A 26,721-nucleotide genomic window follows, 5' to 3' on the forward strand; every position below is an offset into this window, starting at 1 on the left:
ATCTCATACCAATAGAGACAACAGAAAATAACTTAAGGCCCCAATTTGTAATAGCCAGAGCCTGCCACTGTTACAGCTGCACTACAACTATGCTGTGGCACAATTTGACAATGTTATTTATCATATTCTCCCCTGACATGGAGACACACATTTGCCCTGACTCGAGGCAATGATACAGCCAGTGTGGAAGCAGAGCTTATTGCCAATCATGGTAAGTGTGCTATTGGACAGAGGGAGGCTCAGTACTTCAAGTATGTGTTGTGGGGTGGCATCATCTAGTTAGTATGGTAAAGTAGTTGTGATTGAAAAGCATGGCCCTCCCCAAACAAAAAAGTCAGATGTGTGCTTTCCTATAGTTGACTGGGTGCTATAGGAAATTTATCCCCAGCTTTGCAAACTGGTGACTTGCTTGAATCTTTTCAGGACTTAAAGGACAGATTGTGTCAAAGCCTAATGCTGCACAGTGCATATTTCAATAGGGAGTTCATTGTGTAGTCTAACACATCTGAAACTAGGTTGGATATTGTATTAAAAATAGAAGATAATCAAGAAGAACACCCAGTATTATACTTAAGCTGAAGCTCCTGCCCAGTGAAAAGAACTATACCATAATTGAAAAGGAGTGCCTCATTGTAAAATGTACAGGGAGGGAGGGAGAGAGAGAGAAAGACTCATATCTAAGTCAACGTTTTATACCATTGTAAGAGAGAGCATTATGAACTCGGGGTGAGTTTTGGGGGATGGAGTAGGTTTTGGGGGGCTGTTTTACATGCACAGTCATAGGTATGAACAGCACGTTGCCATCAGTGAAGATATTATGTGATTTGGAGTGATGAAAGGTAAAAGAAGAGCAGATTTGTACAATGTTCTTTCTACCTAGCTTGATGCACTCTCTAGTCTCTACATAGTACCTACCTGCAATCAGGCTAGATAGAGAGTAGGGATGTGAATCGTTTTCTGACGATTTAAAATATTGTCCGATATATTTTAAATCGTCAAAAATCGTTAGGGCCACGATACAATACCAATTCCCCCGATTTATCGTTAAAAAATTGTAAATCGGGGGAAGGGGGAGAGCAGGAAAACCGGCACACTAAAACCCCCTAAAACCCACCCCCGACCCTTTAAATTAAATCCCCCACCCTCCCGAACCCCCCCAAATGCTTTAAATTACCTGGGGATCCAGCGGTGGTCCAGAACGGCGGCGGTCCGGAACAGCCCCCTCAATTGAATCCTGTTGTCTTCAGCCGGCGCCATTTTGCAAAATGGCCACCACAAAATGGCGGCGGCCATAGACAAAAACGATTCGACGCAGGAGGTCGTTCCGGACCCCCGCTGGACTTTGGCGCCGGCAGGAGATCGACTGCAGGAGGTCATTCAGTGGGGGTTCCGGACCGCCGCTGAACGACCTCCTGCAGTCGATCTCCTGCCGGCGCCATTTTCCATACGGAAAATGATTCGCGGCAAGAAATTGCTTCCTGAACCCCGCTGGACTCCCAGAAACTTTTGGCCAGCTTGGGGGGGCCTCCTGACCCCCACAAGACTTGCCAAAAGTCCAGCAGGGGTCCAGAACGACCTCCTGCGTCGAATCGTTTTTGTCTATGGCCGCCACCATTTTGCGGCGGCCATTTTGCAAAATGGCGCCGGCTGAAGACAACAGGATTCAATTGAGGGGGCCGTTCCGGACCGCCGCCGTTCTGGACCACCGCTGGATCCCCAGGTAATTTAAAGCATTTGGGGGGGGGTTCAGGAGGGTGGGGGATTTAATTTAAAGGGTCGGGGTGGGTTTTAGGGGGTTTTAGTGTGTCGGCTCACGATTTTAACGATTTTCACGATAGTTTACACACCCAAACGGCAACAATACGATTCCCTCCCCCTCCCAGCCGAAATCGATCATTAAGACGATCGAGGACATGATTCACATCTCTAACAGAGAGTAACATAGAAACATAGAAACATAGAAATGACGGCAGAAGAAGACCAAATGGCCCATCCAGTCTGCCCAGCAAGCCCCACACACACTTTCTCTCATACTTATCTGTTTCTCTTAGCTCTTGGTTCTATTTCCCTTCCATCCCCACCCTTAATGTAGAGAGCAGTGATGGAGCTGCATCCAAGTGAAATATCCAGCCCGATTAGTTTGGGGCAGTAGCCGCCGCAACAAGCAAGCTGCACCCATGCCCATTTGTTTTACCCAGACTATGTTATTAGCCCTTATTGGTTGTTTTTCTTCTCCCCTGCCGTTGAAGCAGGGAGCTATGCTGGATATGCGTGACGTATAAGTCTTCTCCCATGCCGTTGAAGCAGAGAGCCATGCTGGATGTGCATCGAAAGTGAAGTATCAGGCCCATTTGGTTTGGGGTAGTAACCGCCGTAACAAGCCAGCTACTCCCCGCTTTGTGAGTGCGAACCCTCTTTTCTTCTCCCCTGCCGTTGAATCAGAGAACTATGCTGTATATGCATTGAAAGTGAAGTATCAGGCTTATTTGATTTGGGGTAGTAACCGCCGTAACAAGCCAGCTACTCCCCTCTTTGTGAGTGTGAATCCTTTTTTCCACATTTCCTCTTGCTGTTGAAGCTTAGAGCGATGTTGGAGTCAAGCCTGTGTATGTTTATTTAATAAGGGTATTGACTCCAGGCAGTAGCCATCATTCTGGCGAGTCACCCACTCTTCATTGGCAGCCTCTTGACTTTATGGATCCACAGTGTTTATCCCACGCCCCTTTGAAGTCCTTCACAGTTCTGGTCTTCACCACATCCTCCGGAAGGGCATTCCAGGCATCCACCACCCTCTCCGTGAAGAAATACTTCCTGACATTGGTTCTGAATCTTCCTCCCTGGAGCTTCAAATCGTGACCCCTGGTTCTGCTGATTTTTTTCCTTAGGAAAAGGTTTGTCGTTGTCTTTTGATCATTAACACCTTTCAAGTATCTGAAAGTCTGTATCATATCACCTCTGCTCCTCCTTTCCTCCAGGGTGTACATATTTAGATTCTTCAATCTCTCCTCGTACGTCATCCGATGAAGATCCTCCACCTTCCTGGTCGCCCTTCTCTGTACCGCCTCCATCTTGTCTTTGTCTTTTTGAAGGTACGGTCTCCAGAACTGAACACAGTACTCCAGGTGAGGCCTCACCAAGGACCTGTACAGGGAATAATCACTTCCCTTTTCTTACTCGATATTCCTCTCTCTATGCAGCCCAGCATTCTTCTGGCTTTAGCTATCGCCTTGTCGCATTGTTTCGCCGACTTCAGATCATTAGACACCATCACCCCAAGGTCCCTCTCCTGCTCCGTGCACATCAGCCTTCCCCCCCCATTAAATACAGTTCATTTGGATTTCCACTCCCCATATGCATGACTTTGCACTTCTTGGCATTGAATCTCAGCTGCCATATCTTCGACCACTCTTCCAGTTTCCTTAGATCCCGTCTCATTCTCTCCACTCCTTCCGGCGTGTCCACTCTGTTGCAGATCTTAGTGTCATCCGCAAAAAGACAAACCTTACCTTCTATCCCGTCCGCAATGTCGCTCACAAAGATATTGAACAGGACCGGTCCCAACACCGATCCTTGCGGTACACCACTTAAAACCGCTCTCTCTTCAGAGAAGGTTCCATTTACCATCACACATTGTCTTCTGTCCGTCAACCAATTTGCAATCCAGGTCACCACCTCGGCACTCACTCCCAAGCTTCTCGTTTTATTCACCAGTCTCCTGTGCGGAACCGTATCAAAAGCTTTGCTGAAATCCAAGTATATGATATCGAGCGCTCTTCCTCTATCCAATTCCTTGGTTACCCAGTCAAAAAAGTCAATCAGATTTGTCTGACAGGATCTTCCTCTGGTGAATCCATGCTGCCTCTGGTCCATCAATTCTCCGGACTGTAGATAGTTCGCTATTCTCTCTTTCAACAGTGACTCCATTACTTTTCCCACCACTGAAGTGAGGCTAACCGGTCTGTAGTTACCAGCCTCCTCTCTGTTCCCACTCTTGTGAAGCGGGACCACCACCGCTCTTCTCCAATCACTCGGCACCACTCCCGTTTCTAGGGATCTATTGAACAGGTCGCACAGCGGTCCCGCCAGCACATCTCTGAGCTCCCTCAATATCCTTGGATGAATCCCATCAGGCCCCATGGCTTTGTCCACTTTCAGATTCTTTAGCTCTTCCCATACATTATCTACTGTAAATGGATTTTCCTCTGTTCCGCTTCCCTCCAGTTTCTTGTTGTGTAGAGATGGTCCTTCTCCAGGGTCTTCTTTAGTGAACACAGAGCTGAAGTATTCGTTTAATATTTCTGCCATTTCTTCGTCTCCCTCCACACATTGATCATTTCCACCTTTCAATTTCACTATACCACTTTGGACCTTTCTCTTTTCGCTGATGTATCTGAAAAATGTTTTGTCACCATATTTTATCTCCTTGGCAATCCTCTCTTCTGCTTGACTTTTTGCCAACTTGATTAATTTCTTTGTCTCCCTCAGTTGATACAAATATTCTTCTTTGTGCTCCTTCCTTTGGGATCTTTTGTATTTCTTGTATGCAGTTCTTTTAGCTTTAATTTTGTCAGCCACCTCCTTTGAGAACCAGATAGGTTTCATTTTTCTTTTGCTTTTCTTTACATTTCTAACATATAGAGCAGTTGCCTTGGTGATTGCTCCTTTTAGATTGGTCCACTGTTGATCCACATCTCTCTCATTTTCCCATCCATTTAGTTCTTCCTCTAGGTACTTCCCCATTTCCTCAAAGTCTGTGTTTTTGAACTGTAAAACTCTGGTCTTTGTGCTCCTTTTCCATATTCTTTTAGTGGTATTAAACCATACCGTTTGATGATCACTGGTGCTGAGGTGGGCGCCCACCTTGACATCAGAGACGATTTCTCCATTATTGAGCACTAAGTCGAGAATAGTTCCTTCTCTCGTGGGTTCCAATACCATTTGTTTGAACAAAGATACTTGCATGGCATCCAGTATTGCTCTACTGTTTTTAGATTCTGCAGATGGGATTTTCCAGTCTACATCTGGCATATTAAAGTCACCAATGATCACCACTTCCCCTTTCTTACCTATCTTATGGATGTCTTCAACCAGATCTCTGTCCAGCTCTTCCTTTTGGTTTGGAGGCCTGTAAACCACTCCAATATAAATGGATGCTCCATCATCTGTTTTTAGGTCTACCCATAGTGCTTCTTCCTTGCCCCAACTTCCTTGCAGCTCAGATGCTTGGATATTATTTCTGACATAAAGAGCCACACCTCCCCCTTTTCTATCCACTCTGTCCTTCCTTAACAAATTATAGCCTGGTATTGCCGTATCCCAATCATGAGATTCTGTGAACCATGTCTCTGTGATAGCAACGATGTCCAGTTCTGCCTCTGTCATTAGGGCCTGCAGATCTGGGATTTTATTTCCCAAACTATGAGCATTTGTAGTCATAGCTTTCCAGGTACTCTCTTTACGGTTATTGCTTTTCCTGTACTCCTTATGAGACTTTAGTTGAGATTTGTTATTCACTTTACTTGTTCCTTTTGCAGTTGTGCCATTGATGACAGAGTTATCCATCTCAATGTTTTTCTCTAGAATTTCTTCAGTTAATATAGGGAGGGCTTTATGTTCTTGTTGCATTTGATACTGTGTGTGTCTCCTTGTTACAGGTCTAATTCTACCAGAGCCCACTGTGATCCTGTTTTTTAATGATTTACTTGATGAACTGATTGAGTGGGGGGGTATACTTGTTGGCTTCCCATCTGTCAAGAATGGGTGACTGTGGGACACATGTGTTATCCTACCTGAGTCTACTGTATTTCTTTTTCTTGACTCCTGGTTATTCTTTGGTGTTGGGGAATTATTTTCTGAGTAATGCAATATGGGTGTAATTCTTTTAATTGAAGCTAATTGAGCTTTAACCTCAGTCAGCTCCGTTTTCAAAGAAGAGAGCTGTGCACAGATCGGGCAAGCTCCAAGTCTCCAGATGCTTTCCCTCAGAATAAAGGCTCTACAACAGTTGCATTGGATAGTTCTCATATTGGTTAAGTTTTGGATTGGTATGTCCTTAGCTGTTAACTTACTAATTGATCTTGTTGCTAATGCTAATTTAGACAGTCTATATTAGTAATCTAATCCCAGGGGTGGGTGGGTAGAGGGGTAAGGTGGGAGGGAAACAGTTGAACCTGGGACAAGCAGGACACTTTCTGGAACTTTATTAGTACTTTAGCTATTAAAGGACCCCCTCAGCACTTCTGTGCCAATATTAACCAGATTATTAAAGAACAGCTATACAATAATAGAAAAGCAGGTATACTGGATCTTAAAAATAACAGTTTGCAAGCAACAGTTACAATTATTGTATAATAACAGACCTAGAGAAAGGTATAAAACACAGAAGTTCTACTGCTCAGAGAGCCCAGATTTTAGTGCAGCACAAAGCAATTAGAAGAATAGTGAAAGAAAACAAGCAGGGGTTTTTTTTGGTTTTTTTCTTTTTTCCCTCAGAAGAGCACCCCAGAAATTTAAGAGTCTTTTATCCCCCAGAAGAAATTTAAGAGTCTTATCTGCACAGGAACAGAAGAAGGAACCTTTCTGGGACTGCCTCAAGTACTCTGCAATGCCCAGCCAGGTCACTATTTACCTTCTCTGCCACACCCAAACTGGCCTTAACTGGACACCTTAGGAAACTTCTAGTTCTTACCTATTAAAGGACCCCCTCAGCACTTCTGTGCCAATATTAACCAGATTATTAAAGAACAGCTATACAATAATAGAAAAGCAGGTATACTGGATCTTAAAAATAACAGTTTGCAAGCAACACATTGTACAAATCTGCTCTTCTTTTACCTTTCAATCAAATCACATAAAATCTTCACTGATGGCAGCTGTGCTGTTCATACCTATGACTGTGCATGTAAAACAGCCCCCCAAAACCTACCTCACCCCGAGTTCATAATACTCCCTCTTACAATGATATAAAAAATTGACTTAGATGTGAGCCTCCACAGTCTCACACTCTCTCTCTCTCTTCCTATCTTTCCCTCCCCCCTCCCCTCTCAAACCGGCATTTGCGATAAAAACCATTTCAGCTGGTAATGAGTTACTCTATTGCATGCCATGTTAACTGACCCTCATTTCCATATACTCCTCCCACTCAAATACTAATTTTAAATTTCATATGCATTTTGTGTTGCAGTATTTATCACATGTGGTTCGGCATTATCATGGGCATTGGGGCCATAATGCATGTGATAAGGCCCTAACATTTTGATAAATGACTCCCTAAGTTATTCAGCTAACTCTGAATATCATAATTAGCTAGATAACTTTGGCCTGGATTTATCAAAATGTGATAAGTATAGCCTGTGATAGTAAAAAGGGCATGTTTTATGTTAATATACAGTTTATTGTAATTTGTGCTAATTAGCTATGTGAAGAGCTAAAGTAGCACAAATTGTGATAAGTGCCATACCTGCATTCAACCATGGGAGGGAGGGGGAGAGGGAGAAAAAGAAAGAGAGAAAGACAGAGAGAGAACCTAGGCATAATGTCTTCTCCCGAGATAGGTATTTGTATCCCTATGGGTGACCCACCTAGTAACTCGAGGTGAGGTTTAGGTATTAGTGTAGGGGGGTAGGGACCACTTTGACATTCAACATGAGATGTACGAACAGAACTGTCGTCTCTTGTAAAGATTTGATAACCTAAGGAGTAAGGAAACTCACTCCAAGATGATATTTGTGCAATGTTCTCTCAACCTAGCTTGATGGACTCTCTACCTGGGTAACATCAAGCTAGGTGGAGAGAACATTGCCCAAATCTCATCTTTGGGTGAGTTTCCTCTATCCGTAGGTCATCAAATCTTCACAAGAGACCACTGTTCTGTTCGTACATCTCACGTTGAATGTCAAAGTGGCCCCTAACCCTCTACACTAGTACCTAAACCTCACCTCGAGTTACTAGGTGGGCCACCCATAGGGATACAAATACCTATCTAGAGAGAGAACATTATGATTAGGTTCTCTCTCTCTCTCTCTTTCTCTCTCTCTCAATAAAACCTTACCACAGCATTAATGAAAAAGGTGTAGTCAAAATCCCCATTACGTCTGTGCATAGCACTTCCCAGCCTGCCCCTAACTCCTCCTCTTTTTCAAATTTGCATCACACCATACAATATGGTCTATAGCATGTGTTAAAAGACATGTTCACATGCATTAACAGGGATTTTCACATGCAAAAATGCCTTAGTGCATTTTGATGAATGACCCCCTTAGCTGGCTAATATAACTCTTCCCCAAAACACCAGATAATAAAATACCCAGCTAAAATATAGCTAGATAAGTGCTCAAACATTAATTTAGCTGAATAAATTGTGTTATCCAACTAAATGCTTCTGAATCTGGCCTCAACAATAGTTACTAATTAAATCCTGAGAATTTTCAGTCTGAACCAAAAGTAATAGAATTCTCCCCTTTCTACTTTTTGTTTTAATATAACAAACCTGAATGAGAGAACAGCTACACCTTCCACACTGACCGGCAACAGAATAAATCTAAACTTCTAGTCCTTTAAAACCGAATGACAGAAGGAACACCTCCTCCTCACAAAACCTTGCTGTGAAACCAGACATCTCAGCCAGACTAACAGGAATGAAAGATACACGAAAACCCGCTCTGGAGAACTGAAGGAGGAAACCAAACACTCTATCAAAAATTAAAAAAAAAAAAAAAAATGAAGACAAAAAGCATGAGGAAGAAAAAAACTGAGGACAAAAGCCACTAACAGGAGCAACGGAATACAGTGGTTGAAAAGAGAGAATTGAACAATAAAAACACCGACACTTCCGATTGGTGCTCGTACCCCTCTGAGGTCATCACCAGTCCCGACCTGGATTAAGCAGGTCTCTCAGCAAACAACCCTCCCTCGACCATTCCTCAAACCCTGCAGGCACTTCAAATCAGACCCGCCTTCAGGGTTGAATGAGAGAAAGTAAACAAGGGGGGAGGGTGGAACCCATGCACATAAAGCAAAGCAACAGGGGGGACAGGGAGCCACCTAGCTAGGGCCAATTTAAAATATACCTGGGATAAACTCTAGCTTCCCATCACTTGTACACACATGGACTGTGTTCAGTGGTCAGACTTGTTCTTGGGCATTAATAGTGCATGGTCTTTGTTAAGGGAAAAAGGCAAACGAGAGTGCGGGCTCCTTGCTTGGCTCTCTAGCTTAAGCTGCGTTTCTGCGCATGAGTCCTGGCAGCCGAATATGCTGAAGGTGTGCCACAGCCTACTGTATTACAGCCTCTGAACAGCTGGGGAGAATGCTCAGCGCAATCTGCCGAGGACACAGGGAGCTGGAGAACCACCGAACCCATATCACACCGGGATTACCACCAGCCACACCGTCAACAGGGACTCACATGCGAAACCAAACCAGGGAGTAACCGAGGGAAGAGAGCTGTATCCCGAAGCAATTCTATGCGTCGGCGGCTGCCAAGCTGGTATGTCCGAAAGGAGATGGGAAGCTGATCGGAGTTTCAGAACGTTGGATAGCAGCTTTCTTGCTGCTCTAAAGCCTTGCGATTTTCCAACCCCTGAAAGAGAGGGAATGCAAATTCATTTCAGATGTCATAGCTGGCACACAGGTGAACCGATTGGTTTCAGTTCCTCATACGCTTTCACACACGCAGTGCTGTGATCGAGGGGCTCATGGCTACCTGTTAAGAAATGGACTTGGCAGAAGTTCTGTTGGTGATTTTTCTCATCCTGGTGCTCATCGTTTCTCTGTTGTCGAACTTGTTAGTGTTGCTATGCTTCATTTACAGTACGGAACTCCGCAAACAGGTCCCTGGGATATTCCTGGTGAACTTATCTTTCTGCAACCTGCTTCTGACTGTCTTAAATATGCCTTCCACCTTACTGGGAATCCTGAAAAACCAGCAGCCCTTCGGTGACTGCATTTGCAAAGCAGTGGGCTTCTTGGAAACTTTTTTGACCTCTAATGCCATGCTAAGCATGGCAGCGCTTAGCATAGATAAATGGATTGCTGTCGTGTTTCCTTTAAGTTACACCAGCAAGATGAAGTATAAGGATGCAGTGATTATGGTGGGCTACTCCTGGATTCATTCCCTTGTTTTCCCTCTGGTCTCTTTGTTTTTATCTTGGATAGATTACAGCAACGTGTATGCTTCTTGTACTTTACATTTGAAAGAAGAGTCTGAGAGGAGAAAATATACAGTATATACCATCGTTTTTCATGCAGCCAGTTTCGTGCTTTCCCTGGTTGTATTATGTGTCACCTATTTAAAGGTCTTAAAGGTAGCACGATTCCACTGCAGGAGAATAGATATCATTACCATGCAAACGCTAGTTTTGCTGGTTGATATCCATCCCAGGTAATATGATTTTAAATTTAATCATGTTTCCAGTTTAGCACTGCCCTACTTTTCATACAGTAATTGCAACCACAATAAAAATGCACTGTAGTATGCATTCCTAAGATATTTACATTCCGGTATCACTAGTGTCCATATTAGGGCATCCTTTCCTTCCACATTTCAAAAACTACACTTTTTCTTGAGAAAGCAAACACTCTGTGTATCTGTTATACAGAATATGCTCATTGCAAAAGTACTTGATTTACACCTGTTTGCCTTTTCTGAATATCCTACATACTAACTATAGGTTATGTCCCAGTATGTTAGAAAATGATTTTCTGCCTCACTGGATTTGCAGTATAATCTCATGATAAATATTAATGATTTCGCAATGATAATAACCCGAGAATATGACGACTATATTAATTTTGACATTTCAGATTAGAAATATTTGACAACTGAAAACTGGACGCATACTAGACTTTTATTAGCATATATATAGTCTGAAATTAAATTACCATGCCTAACGCTGCATCTTTATCTTGCTTTAGTGTCTTTCCTTATGGTGATGTAATTTCACTTTTTAGTGTGAAACAGCGCTGTCTCAGTGAGCAGAAAAGGAGACGGCAACGTGCTACAAAGAAAATCAGTATTTTCATAGGATCTTTCGTGGTTTGCTTTGCTCCTTATATTATTACCAGGTTAGTAGAGAAGTTACTGCCTACTACATACCAGGACCTGTCATTGTAGCAATTAATTTGGATTTAATGTTACATCATGATCAGTCAAAAAGTGCCAATATTCTCCCTGCATTCAAGACTGTATCGCGGCTTAATTGATGGTAATAGATTGGGGGGAACAGAATCTATTGTAGGGTCACTAATGTGGCATAGACAAATGATATGCAGAGTTCTAAGAGCACCACCATAAGCAGTACAGTAAGTACGAAATGAAGAATCTTTCCTAGTGTCAGACTTTAGGCATGGGAATATTTATTGCTTTATGCCTTACAATGGTTTCACTTTACACACGAAGTCACCAAAGTCAAGCATAACAGCCACAGCGTGCTTTTTTATTCTTTCATTTCTATTTATTACAAATGTAATTCACATCTGAAGAAGGAACTGGCCTGCTCTTGAAAGATCATGTGCAAAGGCATCTTTGTTACTGGTCCAGTAAATCGTTTGAGAACCTACCAAGCAAGATTTTCATTTACTGTAGATGAAAACTTTTAAAGATAACAAGGTTTTCAGTAGAGATTTGATCCATTATATTTTGTTTCTATCATCTGCAAAGAGTGGCATTTTCTATGAAGAGCCATAGAATCTTTCATTTGTTGATAGCACAAATATTTTTTCTAAATTAATGCCTTGCCTTACTTCATTAGAACAGTATTTTTAATTAAAACATTGCATCATTAGAATTTCTAAATAAGTTAACAAATACCATTTTTAGCTATTTTAATAAAGAGAAGAATATTTTTTACAGTTTGAGAAGACAATAGTTTTATTTCTTTCCCTACTTTGAAAAGCTATTAATGTCCTTAGAATCTTAATGCCTTATTTGATGGACGTTTAACACATGCTACATTGTGAGTTATCCCCCGTTCACTACCTGGGACCGTTTTGTTTTTAAGTCACCTCACTGTTCTCCGCTGGATGCTTATTTCTAGTGAAATGTGCTGCATGGAAACTTTCATGCCACCTGAACACTTTGTAAATTATATACAGTGAACCTGTCCTGTAACAAAATTTATAGAATTTAGGTAGTAAGATGGTATGTGTGTAAGTACTGTGCAATTTAAATAGCTCCACTTCTATGTTCAGAGCTATACTATATTTAAAAACAAATCACCCAAAACCTCCAACTTCACACTGCAGAATTCTGTGCTAATAAAATCATAAGAAAAACTGTTTTTACAGTATTGTAATGGCATTGTGGCAGTATATGAAGAGGTCAAAGATAGAACTGAATAGAAGATTGTGACTCTCTGCCAACTTTGCATATATCACACTTTTCATATACTAAACCAATTCAATTAAATTCATTTAGTACATTAATACAATTTGGAATTTATGAAATTTGAACAGTTGACTATTTCATACATAGCTCCTCATTTTAAATATTTTACCTAATTATTTGTCAGTATGATACCATTCCAAATTCTTTTCTGGGACTTAAGGTTGAGCATTAGATGAATCATGAAATGTATTGTGTTTTGCTTTAAAATTAATTACATTCACTGAAAATTACTGAGCTATAATGTAGCAATTATTGTAAATGTAAATTTTTCTCTTACTCCTCATATTCTTCAAGAAGTCATTTATTTAATGGATTCTCAACATATGGCATACTGTAATTAGAATATTCAAGAAACCGCCTATCTCTGTCAGTTAAGTGATTTCATTTTTTTAGATTAAGGGTGAGATGCACTAAAGGTTTTTTTTTCCCTCTTATTTTGTGTCTATGATGCAAATGCTTAGGGCCCTACATATTTAGAGGACCATATTCAATAGCCTGGTGAGTGGTAACATTACCTGAATAACTTTACCCAGATACCTTTGTCTGGATATTGAGTGGCTCTTATCCAGGTAAAAGTACTGTTGCATATACTCAGAGAATGTTACCCAAATAAAATTATCCAAGTGACTTTATTGCTCATTGGGCTTTTGAATATAAAACAGGAAAGCTACTGGTCCTCCCACCCTCAAGCCAAATCCTCTCCCTCCAAGATAAAATAATAATAATAATAATGCAGTGGAGAGCCATGCTGGATCCTCCCTCCCATCCGCAAGATAATATTGTAGGGTGCCTGTGGGAGCCCTGCTCCCTTCCACCTACTAAAAGGTAAATAGCAGTCAAGTTCTGTCAGTGAAGTCCCCAATCACCATTCAGAACACACTGACAGAGAAGGGATCAGTCCTCATCGAGTGGAGTGGGCGACATTATGAGTTTCTCGTCCTCCAGCTCCACTTCATGGACACTTTTGGAGTGGAGGGAGTTTGGGAATTTGGCTCACATTTTGTTTTTGCTGGGGGATGGGGATTGGGGTTCAGCTGCTACTTGTCTTTGATGGGTGGGAGAGAGTGGGGTTCTCCCTACAGTTTTAGGTTGGAAGGCAGCGGTAAATCCAGTATTACTCCTGCCTATGATTTTTTTAAATCTTGGAGCATAAGAGAGAGGGGACTTGGTACTTCTTCCATTGTAGTGTTTTTTTATGTTAGAGAGTAGGAGGGAGGAGAATTGGAACCTATTTTGGTTATTTGGATAGCTTGAGAACAACTACTTGGATGACCTGAGTTATCCAGATAACTTTATTTGGCTAGCGTTGAATATCAGTGTTGACAGGATAACATTTAACCACTTCCTGGGAATGCTTCCAGCAACACCTCTTTTTATCTAGCCAACTTTTGTGTAATGAGTTGCCTAGACAAAATGTAACTGTGAAGCAGGAGAAAATATTCAAATTGTATTTTTTTTTCTGGCTACTTCCAAAAGTTAGCTGGACAAACTCTATGAATATTAACCTTCTTAATTGATATTTTTATACTTACTATGGGCAAGTTTAAACCTTTTGCATCACCTGCTTTTTGGGATATTATACATGAGGAAACCAGATTTAGTCAATCTGATTGTAGAAAAGCTTTTTTTTTCTTATTTTGGAAGGTAAATATACTATGATACGAACTGGTGTGAAAGGTTTGGGATCTATGAACTTTTGTTAGAAGCACAAAGTGGGAGAGAATTATTACATGAAAATCTGAATTCTTTAATTTCTAATGCAAAAAAACTCATTTACATTTTTGAGTGGGTAACAAATATATATAAATTAGGAAGGGGGTCATATGTATGCTAAGATCTGAAGAAAAAAAAGAGCAACAAAAGGTTTCATGTACATTGAACGCTTACTTTGCTCTCACTTTCTTAACAGTGGCAATCACACATTATATAGTACATAACTTTATTTATACAACTTTGGAGTTTCATTTTCCACACCACCATTCCTAAGATGCCTTTCTGTTCTGGGGCGTAGGGTGACTGCCTAAGATGGTGGTGCACCAGAAAATGTTCTTGTGGCTCAAGAACACATTACGAGCTTGAGCTTCTCAGCTCATAAACCCTTATGCATTAAGAGGGTCATGTTGGGATAGAGCTTGTGTACATTTTACCTGCAGATTTTACCCTAAAATTTCAAAGCGAACTTATGTGTGCATACTTTAGCTTTGAAAATTTGGGAATAATTGACTTGACTTGAGAACAGACTAAATTGCACAAAGTTCATTTCCTTTTCAGTGGGGGTAAATTGCTCAGGTAAGAACATAAGAACATAAGAACATGCCATACTGGGTCAGACCAAGGGTCCATCAAGCCCAGCATCCTGTTTCCAACAGTGGCCAATCCAGGCCATACGAACCTGGCAAGTACCCAAAAACTAAGTCTATTCCATGTTACCATTGCTAATGGCAGTGGCTATTCTCTAAGTGAACTTAATAGCAGGTAATGGACTACTCCTCCAAGAACTTATCCAATCCTTTTTTAAACACAGCTATACTAACTGCACTAACCACATCCTCTGGCAACAAATTCCAGAGTTTAATTGTGCGTTGAGTAAAAAAGAACTTTCTCCAATTAGTTTTAAATGTGCCACATGCTAACTTCATGGAGTGCCCCCTAGTCTTTCTACTATCCGAAAGAGTAAATAACCGATTTACATCTACCCGTTCTAGACCTCTCATAATTTTAAACATCTCTATTATATCCCCCCTCAGCCATCTCTTCTCCAAGCTGAAAAGTCCAAACCTCTTTAGTCTTTCCTCATAGGGGAGCTGTTCCATTCCCCTTATCATTTTGGTAGCCCTTCTCTGTACCTTCTCCATCACAATTATATCTTTTTTGAGATGTGGCGACCAGAATTGTACACAGTATTCAAGGTGCGGTCTCACCATGGAGCGATACAGAGACATTATGACATTTTCCGTTTTATTCACCATTCCCTTTCTAATAATTCCCAGCATTCTGTTTGCTTTTTTGACTGCCGCAGCACACTGAACCGACGATTTCAATCTGTTATCCACTATGACGCCTAGATCTCTTTCTTGGATTGTAGCACCTAATATGGAACCCAACATTGTGTAATTATAGCATGGGTTATTTTTCCCTATATGCATCACCTTACACTTATCCACATTAAATTTCATCTGCCATTTGGATGCCCAGTTTTCCAGTCTCACAAGGTCTTCCTGCAATTTATCACAATCTGCTTGTGATTTAACTACTCTGAACAATTTTGTGTCATCTGCAAACTTATGTGTCTACTTTTCAAGAATAAAATATATATATGTAAGTTCCACCCCTTGGAATACCTCTCCCCAGTTCGTTTAAAAGTACATACATGCCCGGGTAATACGCATACCTTTATGCGCACTGAACCTTAGGATATTTTAAAACAGTCATTTATGTGCATAAAACATAGTCTTATGCATATAAATGGCTTTCAAAATTCAGCTCTAAGAGGCCAATATTCAAAAGATCTAGGTTCTTAAAGGAGTTAGGCACTTAGATGTGGAAAACTGAAAATGTTCCCTGTCTGAGAACCTAAGTTTAGACACCTATTTTTACTGGGTTCCTAAAACTAAGAGCCTAAGATCTGGACAGTGACAAGGGAGGGGGGTCAAGTTGGCAGAATGAAGTTAGATGCTCAGTGCTGATTTGCAGGTTCAGGCTCCTAACTTAGGCCTAGATTTTCTAAGACACCGTGGCATTGTGAATCGTGTGGTACAGGGGGCGGGCCTGTGAAAGCTGGCAGCAATCACACCTCTGCAGTGCGATCACTGCCGGCTTTTACACCCAATAGCGCCATCATAAAAGGTGGTGCTATTGGGCGTGAAATAAGCAGCGAAAAGGGTTCTTACATTTTCGCTGTCTGCCATGTCTTCGCGGAGTCTGCCCCGGTGCCACCCCGACTCCTCCTGTTCCGCTCTTGACGCCGCCCCTTTTTAGTGATCGCATGTGAAAAGTCCCTTTTCGCGTGCAATCGCTTTGAAAAATGACCCCCTTAGGCACCTAAAGTTAGGTGAGTGAATAGCAGGTCTAAATTTAGGTTCCTATTATTTAGGGCCTATTTTCAGCAAACATAGGAACCTAAAGTTTAGGTTCTTAGGCATCTAAGGCCTTGATTTATCAAAATGCACTAAATACCAAATATGATAGAAAAGAGGGTGTGTTTTTTGCACTTTGAGATAAGTGTAGTATTTCCTACATGCAACTGCTGGAAGAGAGAGAGAGACTAGCCATAGTGCACTAATACTAGATAGGTATTTATATCTCTATGGGAGGCCCACCTAATAAATCAAGGTGAGGTTTACATATTAGTGTAGGGGTTAGAGGCCACTTTGACATTCAAAGTAAGATGTACGAACAGAACAGTGCTCTCTTGTGAAGATTTGATGACCCTCAGAGTGAGGAAACTCAGTCAAAGATGAGATTTGTGCAATGTTCTCTCAAACTAGCTTTGACAGCTGGTTAGCAGCTGAATATCAGACCCTTAGCTTTCTATGAATATCAGACTTTAAAGTACATTAACTATCTCATCGCCATATAGTTGTGGAAAAAAAAAAGAGAAGGACACTAGAGCAGGTTAATGGTCAAAAAAAAGCTATAGTTCCAACCCACCATCTCAGGGTCACTGTGTTTCCCTCTTTGGCAACCACTCTTATACCAAAAAAAAGACACCTAGGTGCTGATTGCCCTTTGCCTCCTCAACACAACAAGTCAGTGCAGACTTCAGCACCCTGCTGCTCCTCCAACACAACAGCAAGTCTACGCAGAGCTCCTGAAAATCTACTCAAATGACCCCCCACCCAAGATCTCTCTGATTTCCCATAACCCTTTGTATAAAGAAGAAGAGGTATTTATCTTCTGCTGTCTTGCCCAGTACTATCAGTATTACACCAGCTCTATGCCACCTTGCACCTTGTGAACATGCATAGCAACACAGAAATGTGACGGGCAGCAAAAGAGCATATGGCCCATCTAGTCTGCCCATCCACTCAACGTGTTTAGCATTATAATTTCCACCACCCCCTCAGAGATCTCTTGTGTTTACTCCATGCTTTCTTGAATTCAGATACTGTTTTTTCTTCTATCAACTCCACTGGAAGGCCGTTTCATTCATCCGCTATCCTCTCTCTAAATACATATTTCCTAGGATTACTTATGTTTCTACCTACTTCCACCCTTATCCCATGACTCCTCTTTCTAAAGTCTCCTTTCCTTTAAGAGAGGTTTGCCTCATGTGCATAGAAACCTTGGAGGTATTTAAATGACTCTACTATATATCTTCTATCTCGCCTTTCTTCTAGGGTATAAAAATATTTAGATCTTTCTGTCACTACATACTTTAGAATGAAGACCACTGACCTTTTTAGTAGCCACCTTCTGGACCAATTCCACTTGGTTTATATCTTTCTTAAGGTGTGGTCTCCAAAATTGTACACAATTCCAAATGAAGTCTCACTAGGGACCTATACAGAAGCAATATCATCTTTTCTCTGTTGACCATTCCTCTCCCTATGGCTTTTGCTGTCACTTTTTACACTAATTTGACCACCTTAAGCTCATCTGATTCTATGACCCACAGATCCTACTCATCTTTCATACTTAAAAGAATTTCATAACCAGTGCTGTACCTCCCTCTTGGGTTTATGTATCCTAAATGTACCTCTGCAATTTTTAGCATTACATCTTAGCTGCCAGACCCTTTACCATTCCTCAAGCTTTATTAGATCCCTCTTCATATTTTCCACAACATCCTTGTTGCAGAAACTGGTATTGTCAGCAAAAAAGACAAATCTTTCCTGACAATTCTTCTGCAAAGTTACTCACAAAAATGTTAAAAAAAAAATAAAACCGGTCCAAGGACCGATCCCCCTTCCTTGGTGTGAATTCAGTTTACCACGTTCCTTTCTGGCCTCCCGCTCAACTAATTTCTAACTCAGTCACTCAATTTTTGTGTAAGTTAACTATGCAGAACTGTGCCAAAGGCCTTACTGAAATCCAAGAACACTTCATCTAGTGCTCTCTGTTGATCCAACTTTCTGGTCACCCAATCAAAGAAACTGATCAGATTCATCTGACAAGATCCACCTCTGGGAAAACCATGCTGCCTCGGATCTTGCAGTCCATTGGATTCCAGAAACTGCACTATCCTCCGTTTTTGCTGCAAATCCATTCATTTGCTCACCACAGAGGTCAGACTAACAAGTCTGCAGGTAAAAGTGTGGAGCAGTGCTAAGCCAGCACCAACTTGACAGTGATAAGCAAGACAGCAGGAGATGAGCTCCTCTCCCTCTCCAGGATGGAAGTGGAAGTAGTTCAGGGAGGTTTGAGCTCTGGGGAAGTCTGAGGCTTGGGAGGTCTTGTTATAGATGGACAGCTAAAGTTTGGACTGTGATTTTCAGGAAGATGGTAGGGATGTGCAGAGCAAAATTTTATGTTCATATTTTTTATGTCCGAAAGGGGGTCCCACTTGCGGCCAATATGGACATAAAAAAAATCCAATGAGTTGGGTATATGTACATATGTGCAAAAAAAAAAAATTAAACCCCCTCACCCTCCTTAATCCCCCCCCCAGACTTACCACAACTCCCTGGTGATCGAGCGAGGAGTGAGGACGTCATTTCTGCAATCCTTGGCGAGAAGCATGTGACGTCGGTGGCACGTCGAGTGACGCGGCGTCACGTGATTCCCGGCTCGTTCGCGCCGGACGGCTCGTTCGGCCCAAAAAGAACTTTTGGCCAGCTTGGGGGGGCCTCCTGACCCCCCCAAGCTGGCCAAAAGTTCTTTTTGGGCCGAACGAGCCGTCCGGCGCGAACGAGCCGGGAATCACGTGGCGCCGCGTCACTCAGACGCGACGTCACGTGATTCCCGGCAAGTTCGCGCCGGACGGCTCGTTCGGCCCAAAAAGAACTTTTGGCCAGCTTGGGGGGGCCTCCTGACCCCCTCAAGCTGGCCAAAAGTTCTTTTTGGGCCGAACGAGCCGTCCGGCGCGAACTTGCCGGGAATCACGTGACGTCGGCGTCACGTGATTCCCGGCTTGTTCGCGCCGAACGAGCCGTCCGGCGCGAACTTGCCGGGAATCACGTGACGTCGCGTCTGAGTGATGCGGCGCCACGTGATTCCCGGCTCGTTCGCGCCGGACGGCTCGTTCGGCCCAAAAAGAACTTTTGGCCAGCTTGGGGGGGTCAGGAGGCCCCCCCAAGCTGGCCAAAAGTTCTTTTTGGGCCGAACGAGCCGTCCGGCGCGAACGAGCCGGGAATCACGTGACGCCGGCGTCACTCGACGTGCCGCCGACGTCACATGCTTCTCGCCAAGGATTGCAGAAATGGCGTCCTCACTCCTCGCTCCATCACCAGGGAGTTGTGGTAAGTCGGGGGGGGGGGGATTAAGGAGGGTGAGGGGGTTTATATTTTTATTTTGGCTCAACAATCGCGATTTCCCACATATCGAACATATCTATGTTCGATATGTGGGAAATCCGATCGTTTATGTCGAATCAATTTTTTAAGTAAAAAAAAAATATGAGTTGCGTTTTACTAATGCGGTCAATCCGAATGCACACCCCTAGAAGATGGGCAGGATGGAGTTGGGAAGAGAAGCAAAAGTTAAAGGGTATGTACGCAACCCACTTCCTGGCTAAAAAGTGGCAAAAATCATTTTAAAAACATTTGCTAAATATTGCACGATATAGAGTTAGCATACAGTTAATAAATCACTGTTCACCATCTGTTGTCAGTTATTATGCCTACAACATTAAAAACTATGTTTTTAAATGCATATAAAACAACCCAAAACTCCACACAGCCACAATCAAAATAGTTGCCTTTTTCCCCTTTTGTCACCTCAGGTCAACCAAATCAGGCTAATCCAGTCCTGGTTTTGTCTTCCATTGCATTCATAGGGGTGTAGTTCTGATGTTCATAGGGAAATCGTAACTGCAACTCTGTGCATGCAGTGGATAAGAACTGCCACTGAATCGGCCTGTCTGATTGACCTGAGGGAAACGGCAGTCCTATTTTCAATTGTCTGTCTATTACCTCCCAGATGACTAGCCCTAGTCTATAGCTGTCTCAGCCCCTGGTTCCGATCTAGCTTTTTAGCTGCTTACATCCTCTCCCAGTCCTAATTTATATAGCAACATAGTAAATGACAGAAGATAAAGGCCAACTCATCCATCACATCTGCTTATCGAGGTGTTAAGAGTTGTAGCTGCCACTCTCTGCTGATTACCGACGTGCCTTCACATTTAGGGTTGTAACTATCACTCTGTGCAGATTACCCCTCTTCACCTTCTTTTCAGGTTTGTAACTGACACTCTGTGCAGGTTACCCCTTTGCCTTCTTGTTCAGAGTTGTAAATGCCTCTCAGTTCAGAAAAATCACCATGTGTTACCCCATTCTATCCTCTTACCACTAGGGATCCTCCATGTTTTTCCCATGCCCTTTTGAATTCTGTCACTATTTTAGTCTTCATCACTTCTTCTGGGAGGGCATTTCAGGCATACCACCCTTTCCATGAAAAAAATACTTCCTGACATTCCTGAGTCTACTTCCCTGGAATTTCATGTTATTTCATGTTCTACAGCTTCTTTTCCATTGGAAAAGGTTTTATCTCTTATATAGATTTAATACCTTTCCGATAATTTAAAGTCTCTATCATATGCCCCTTGTCTCTCCTCTCCTCTAGGGTATATATATTTCAGTCCTCAGGTCTCTGCTCATAAGTCTTCTGGTAAAAGATTCCACAGATAACTGTCTCTCTCTCCCCTCAGTGTCTTAGGTTTTTAAACTCTTTTTGGAAGGGACCTATAATACTGGAACACTTATCACCATTGTCAAGCACTACATATGTCCAGTAGTCCTATAAAAATAATAGTAGTTTGTAAGCTCTTTGGGACAAGAATGCTAATTCTTCGCCCTCTGGCCAGTGTCTCTCCCTTCCCCCCACACACACTCTGCCCTCACTGCCCAGAATCTCCCTTTTTCTACTCCTGTTCTCTCTTTCTCTCTCTCTCTCTCTTTCCTACACAGCATTTCCTTCCACTCCCATCATCTCCTTCCTTCCTTTCTCACAAACTGGCTGATCTTTCATAATCCCAGGTCCGGCAGTAGTTCCCAGATTAGCAAAGAGCTGCCTCCATGCCTCATTTCATGGCTCTGAATTCAGTACAGATGAGCATGGTCTTCTCCAGGAGCAATGACAGCACCGTGTAGCTCTTGCAGATTGCAGTGGCTTGCTTCCCCTTCTCATCAACCACCTGGCACCCAGAAATTGCACATCATGCCTGTGCCTGGTCCCAGAAAGGGCTGTCACAGCAGGGACAGGGGAGGAGAAGGCAGATGATGGCAGGAGAGTTTGTGAAGTATATGCAGCTTCACTTCTACTGGTTTCCCACAGTTGCAGTGGCTGTGGGAAAGCAGCACCAGCAGAGGTTGAGCGTTCACAAACTCCAGACCCTGCCCTGCCTTGCCCCTGTTCAAAGAATCTTATTTTCTTCTGCTAGACTGGCCTGGACCCCAGTCTCTTTAATTGGTTTTGAACAGCACACATTTTTTTAATTTGATGGTGCAGGGTTGCATGATTGAATTTAGACACAGGTAACTGCCTAGGATGCCAAATGTTGGGTTTTTTTAAATTTTGATTTCTATTCCACTTCTTTTTTTGTCTCTTCAAAGCAGATTACATTCAGGTACTGTACGTATTTCTCTGTCCCCCGAGAGCTCACAATCTAAGGGGGTCATTCATCAAATCGTGTTAGGGTGTTATCGTGGGCATTAGGGTCCTAACGCCCACAATAATGCCATAAATCAAGTGATAAATATCATATTGTGAAATGTATATGCAAATTTGAAAAAATGTATTCAAGTAGGATGAGTAAATGGAAATGAGGGCTGTTTAATGTTGAGTGCAATATCATAATGCACGCTATTGTGGGATTTAATGCTGGAAATAAGTACATCTTTTTTCCTAGTGTTATGCCTGCGATAGCTGTGCATTATGGCCGAAATGGAATCCTGTTTTGAGAGGGAAGAGGGGAGAGGAGAAGGGGGAGAGGGGGAGAGAGAGAGAGAGACAGCCTCTGCAAAGGGCCAATGATTTGTGAACTTTTTATACCACTATAAAAGGGGGCATTATGAACGTGGGGTGAGGTTTGTGGGGGTGAGTTGGGTTTTGGAGGGCAGTTTAACATGCACAGTCATATATACAAATAGCACAGTTGCCATCAGTGAAGATTTAATGTGATTTGGATTGATGAAAGTTGAAAGAAGAGTAGATTTGTACCATGTTCTCTCTACCTAGCTTGATTGCAGCTAGATAGATAGTGATCAAGCTAGGTAGAGAGAACATGGTACAAATCTACTTTTCTTTTACCTTTCATTACTCCAAATCACATTAAATCTTCACTGATGGTAACTGTGCTTTTCGTACATTTGACTCTGCATGTTAAACTGCCCCCAAAACTCAACTCACTTCACAAACCTCACCCTGAGTTACTAGTGCCCCCTCTTACAGTGGTATAAATAGTTAACTAATTTATAAGCTTCAATCTCTCTGTCTCTTTCTCTCCCTCAGCAGCCCAAAATGCAATGAAAGCCTGTCTAGGCACTTCTCAGCTGAGCGATGTGAAAATATCGCAGGTGCGATAAATTTAATGTGCGTTGCGGTATCAAGAAAATTAACCTAACCATGCCCCTTTTTTATTGCAGGTGTTATTCTCATGAAATTTATAGCAAAATGCTGAATCTAGGCCTAAGTTTTTACCTGAGGTAATGGAGGGTGACAGAAGGAACAGCAGTGGGATTTGAATCCTGGTTTCCTTGGCTCATAGCACACTGCTCTAACCTGTTTGTTTTGAAGGAAATGCACAGGTGGTGCTTTGAAGGGTGCTACCCTGACACTCTGCTTCCTCCAGCTCTCCAATCTTCAGGGGATCCCCTACTCCTACTGCCTTACTCTCTGTTCCTGCTTTTGGGTGCCAACATCTTAAATCCGGCTCTGACTAGTGATGTTATGCCCAAGTTGCTACAGATATATTATATTTTTCCTCAGATAGACCCCCAACTCTGGAATTCTCTACCTAAATCTCTATATCTTATTCAAGATATGAAAATGTTCTGCAAACAATTACAGCCCATTTATTTGTAGAGGCCTTTGGATATGTCTAGAGGGTGTTAAATTCTAGTATTGACATATTCAGTTTTTAATTTTAGCATGCAAATATATTAGTGTTCTTAATTTGTTATGATTTACTTATTAATTTTCTATCATGATGATTTATATTTTATTATACACTGCCTAGTCCAGTTATAGTTGTTATATGCAGTTTATAAATATTTTAAATAAATAAATAAACTTTCATCAGGTCAATTCAGATTCTGATGGAGGGATATATTAAAATAAATACAAATATATTGTTACTCCAACAAAAACGTTTTATCTACAACCTATTTGTTAACCTTTATTTCTGCATATGCCAGTGAACTAACGTGGCAACCACATTACTTTATAAAGAAAAACAATTGGTTTAAAAATATAGGGCAAGGCTGATCAAATATTTAGGGAGGTGTTTTTGGAGAGAGTAAAATAAAAGGGTTTATTCCAACAAAATTTCTAATTTTTCTCAAAGCTTCAAAATGATTTGGGGGTAATTTTCAAAGACACATAAAACACAGTTTTATGCACATAAGTGGTTCTTTGAAAATAGTCCCAGCACATAAAATGTGCACACATTGGGGTGAATTTTCAAACATACACGCGGGCGTACATGTGCGCGCAGTACCCAGTGCGCACACATGTACGCACACATGTACGCACATGTACGCACATATGTACGCCCAATTTTATAACATGTGCGCGTAGGGCTTTTAAAATCCGGCCCATAGACTGTTATATGCATGCAAATAGGCATTCCATGGGGGGGCAGAGTTGGGATAGGATTGGAATTTATGTGCATACTTTCATTTTTCAAAATTACGTATGTAAATCCACACACACAAAGTCACACCTGCTCTCAAGCAGGTATAACTCTGTGTGTGTGTGTGTGTGTGTGTGTGTGTATGTATGTATGTATGTAGCACTCAAGTTCCACACACACCCATTAATTTTCAAAATGGACTTATGCACTTAAATCTGCTTTGCAAATTCTGACTAAAGTCAGTGGGCAAGAAGTATCTGCAGACCTCAGCCTCTGCCGGCTTTTGAAAATTGCACCGCTCAAGTGCCAAAATCTCACCCATAGGAGCAAGAAATCTGTGCAGCTACAACAGTGCTGTAGCCTGTAGTTAATCCTGCCTTTAGCTGGAACAAATGTATTCTGATCTGAGGGCTTCAGAAGACAAATAAAAGACATGCATTTTTGAGTGAATCAGTCGTGGCAGGCTGATCTGTCAGAAGTATGGAGAGCATTAATGGAATGCCTATTGTAGCATTTCTTTCTGCATGATCAGCATATATTTTTCAAGTCATTCTGAATATTTTACTTTTTAATTATTATAATGTGAATGTCTACATTTATGACTATTGCTATTCAACAGTTTTCTGATAGTCCACCTGCAGATGCTAAATTTATTTTGTGCAATTCAAGTCCTTTATAAATTATAACTGGGATGTGTTTTTTCCATTTTGCTGTTCAGAACGTCAGTGAAAATATTCTCAACTTAGAAAACCATTAGGTTATATTAATATTTTGTTATCACTCATCACAAAGCTCTTTATAATATACCTCATCTGTGATGAACTGAAGTCAAATTTTACAGCATAGGACTTTGGTTCATCTCCAGCAGTTTAGGCCTCCACAACATTAATAACATCCAACTATTGAATTTCCCAAATATCTACTGCTGTAAAAACAGGCTATTTGCCCATTCTTCAGTGTATTTTGAAACAATCCAAAAGTTTTTTGAAAGGGTCTAAATAAAGATGTCCAGGAGAGGGAGAGGGAGGGAAAGAGAGAAAACGAGAGAGAGAGAGAGAGAGAGAACAACTAACTAGGTAGAGAGTGCATCAAGCTAGGGTGAGAGTACATTGCACAAATCCCATCTTTGTGTCCCTTTCCTCACTCCAAACCATATCAAAGTTCACTGATGTGTACTATGCTGTATTGCTGTTCGTACCTCTAATTGTGCATGTAAAATTGGCCCACAAACCCTAGACCACTACCAAAACCTCACCTCGAGTTACTAGTTGACTCTCCTATAGTGGTATAAATAGTTGGCTAATATGAGCACCTTATAAAGAATCTTTCTCTCTCTCATTCTTTCTCTCTCTCTCTCTCCTTTTAAATAAAATACATTTAACACATGTTGTACTAAATAGCTAGAGAAAGTGCTAGCAATGTCATTTTTTATCATGGCACTATTCATGCAAAATGTATAGCAAAATGATGAATCTAGGCCTTAGCTGGCTAAATTCTATTCAGCTATCATATTAGTTGGTGAGAATTCAGCAGGATAGGTGCCCAATTATTCATTTAGCCAGCTAACTTCTGAATGAGCTCGCTAAATGCTTTTGAATATGGACCTCTCCATTCTCAGTTACCATCAACCTCTGCTCCTAGCCTTAAAGGGATATTAATCCACACAACCTTAAGGCTTTTAGTCCTTTCCATAAGGCTTCTATCCCAACTATATTTAATCCTGCTAAGAGCAGCAAGTGTTTTTATCTTTTATTTTTTCTAACAAATATTGTATTTCTGATCTATTATAGTTGTTTTATATGACTTTTATTTTAAGATTGAATATTATTCCTTTTAATTTGATGTTTTAAATGCCTATAACAGGGCATGATTAGTTTGTATACCGATGCGATACTTAATTTTGAACACCGGTATAAACTAATAAATAAATAAATAAACAAACAAACAAACAAGTCAGAACAACCTCCCTTTGCTCACATGGCTGCCATTCTTTTCTATGGGAGATATATATATATATTTTTTTTTTATTGTTCTGCTATGAAAGATCATAGGAGTCTTAAAAACAAGTCTCAGGAAAGAATTACAAAGAAGTTCCATTTTGAAGCCCTGTCTTGCTAATATTAAAGAAGTAGTAATATAATTGCAACAGACCATCATGATAATTGTCTATTGAAAAGAAACACTGCAAGACTCTACCTACAGACAAACATCTCTTCACTATCCACATATATCTTCTCCAGTGCCTTGTATCCCGTTCATACCTTTCTCACAATCATAAAGTATTTGACACTTATTGGCCAAGCACAGATGCAAATGCACCAGGTTCTGGAGAGAACCCTCGACTGTGGTCTATGGCTAAGGACTGTTACAGCAATGACTGGGATAG

General features: G+C 41.5%; 1 protein-coding gene across 1 annotated transcript in view; it reads left to right on the forward strand.

Moving 5' to 3' along the window:
- Positions 1 to 9,713: 9,713 nt before the first annotated feature.
- Positions 9,714 to 26,721, forward strand: part of GPR78 (G protein-coupled receptor 78) — a 46,766-nt gene continuing 29,758 nt past the window's right edge. Inside the window, exons 1-2 of the mRNA XM_029584439.1 lie at positions 9,714 to 10,381; positions 10,951 to 11,064. Of these exons, the coding sequence (XP_029440299.1) occupies positions 9,714 to 10,381; positions 10,951 to 11,064 (782 nt within the window). The remainder of the gene's footprint in view (positions 10,382 to 10,950; positions 11,065 to 26,721) is intronic.

The sequence above is a fragment of the Rhinatrema bivittatum genome, chromosome 1 (genome assembly GCF_901001135.1).
Source record: "Rhinatrema bivittatum chromosome 1, aRhiBiv1.1, whole genome shotgun sequence".
In the NCBI taxonomy this organism is placed as follows: domain Eukaryota; kingdom Metazoa; phylum Chordata; class Amphibia; order Gymnophiona; family Rhinatrematidae; genus Rhinatrema; species Rhinatrema bivittatum.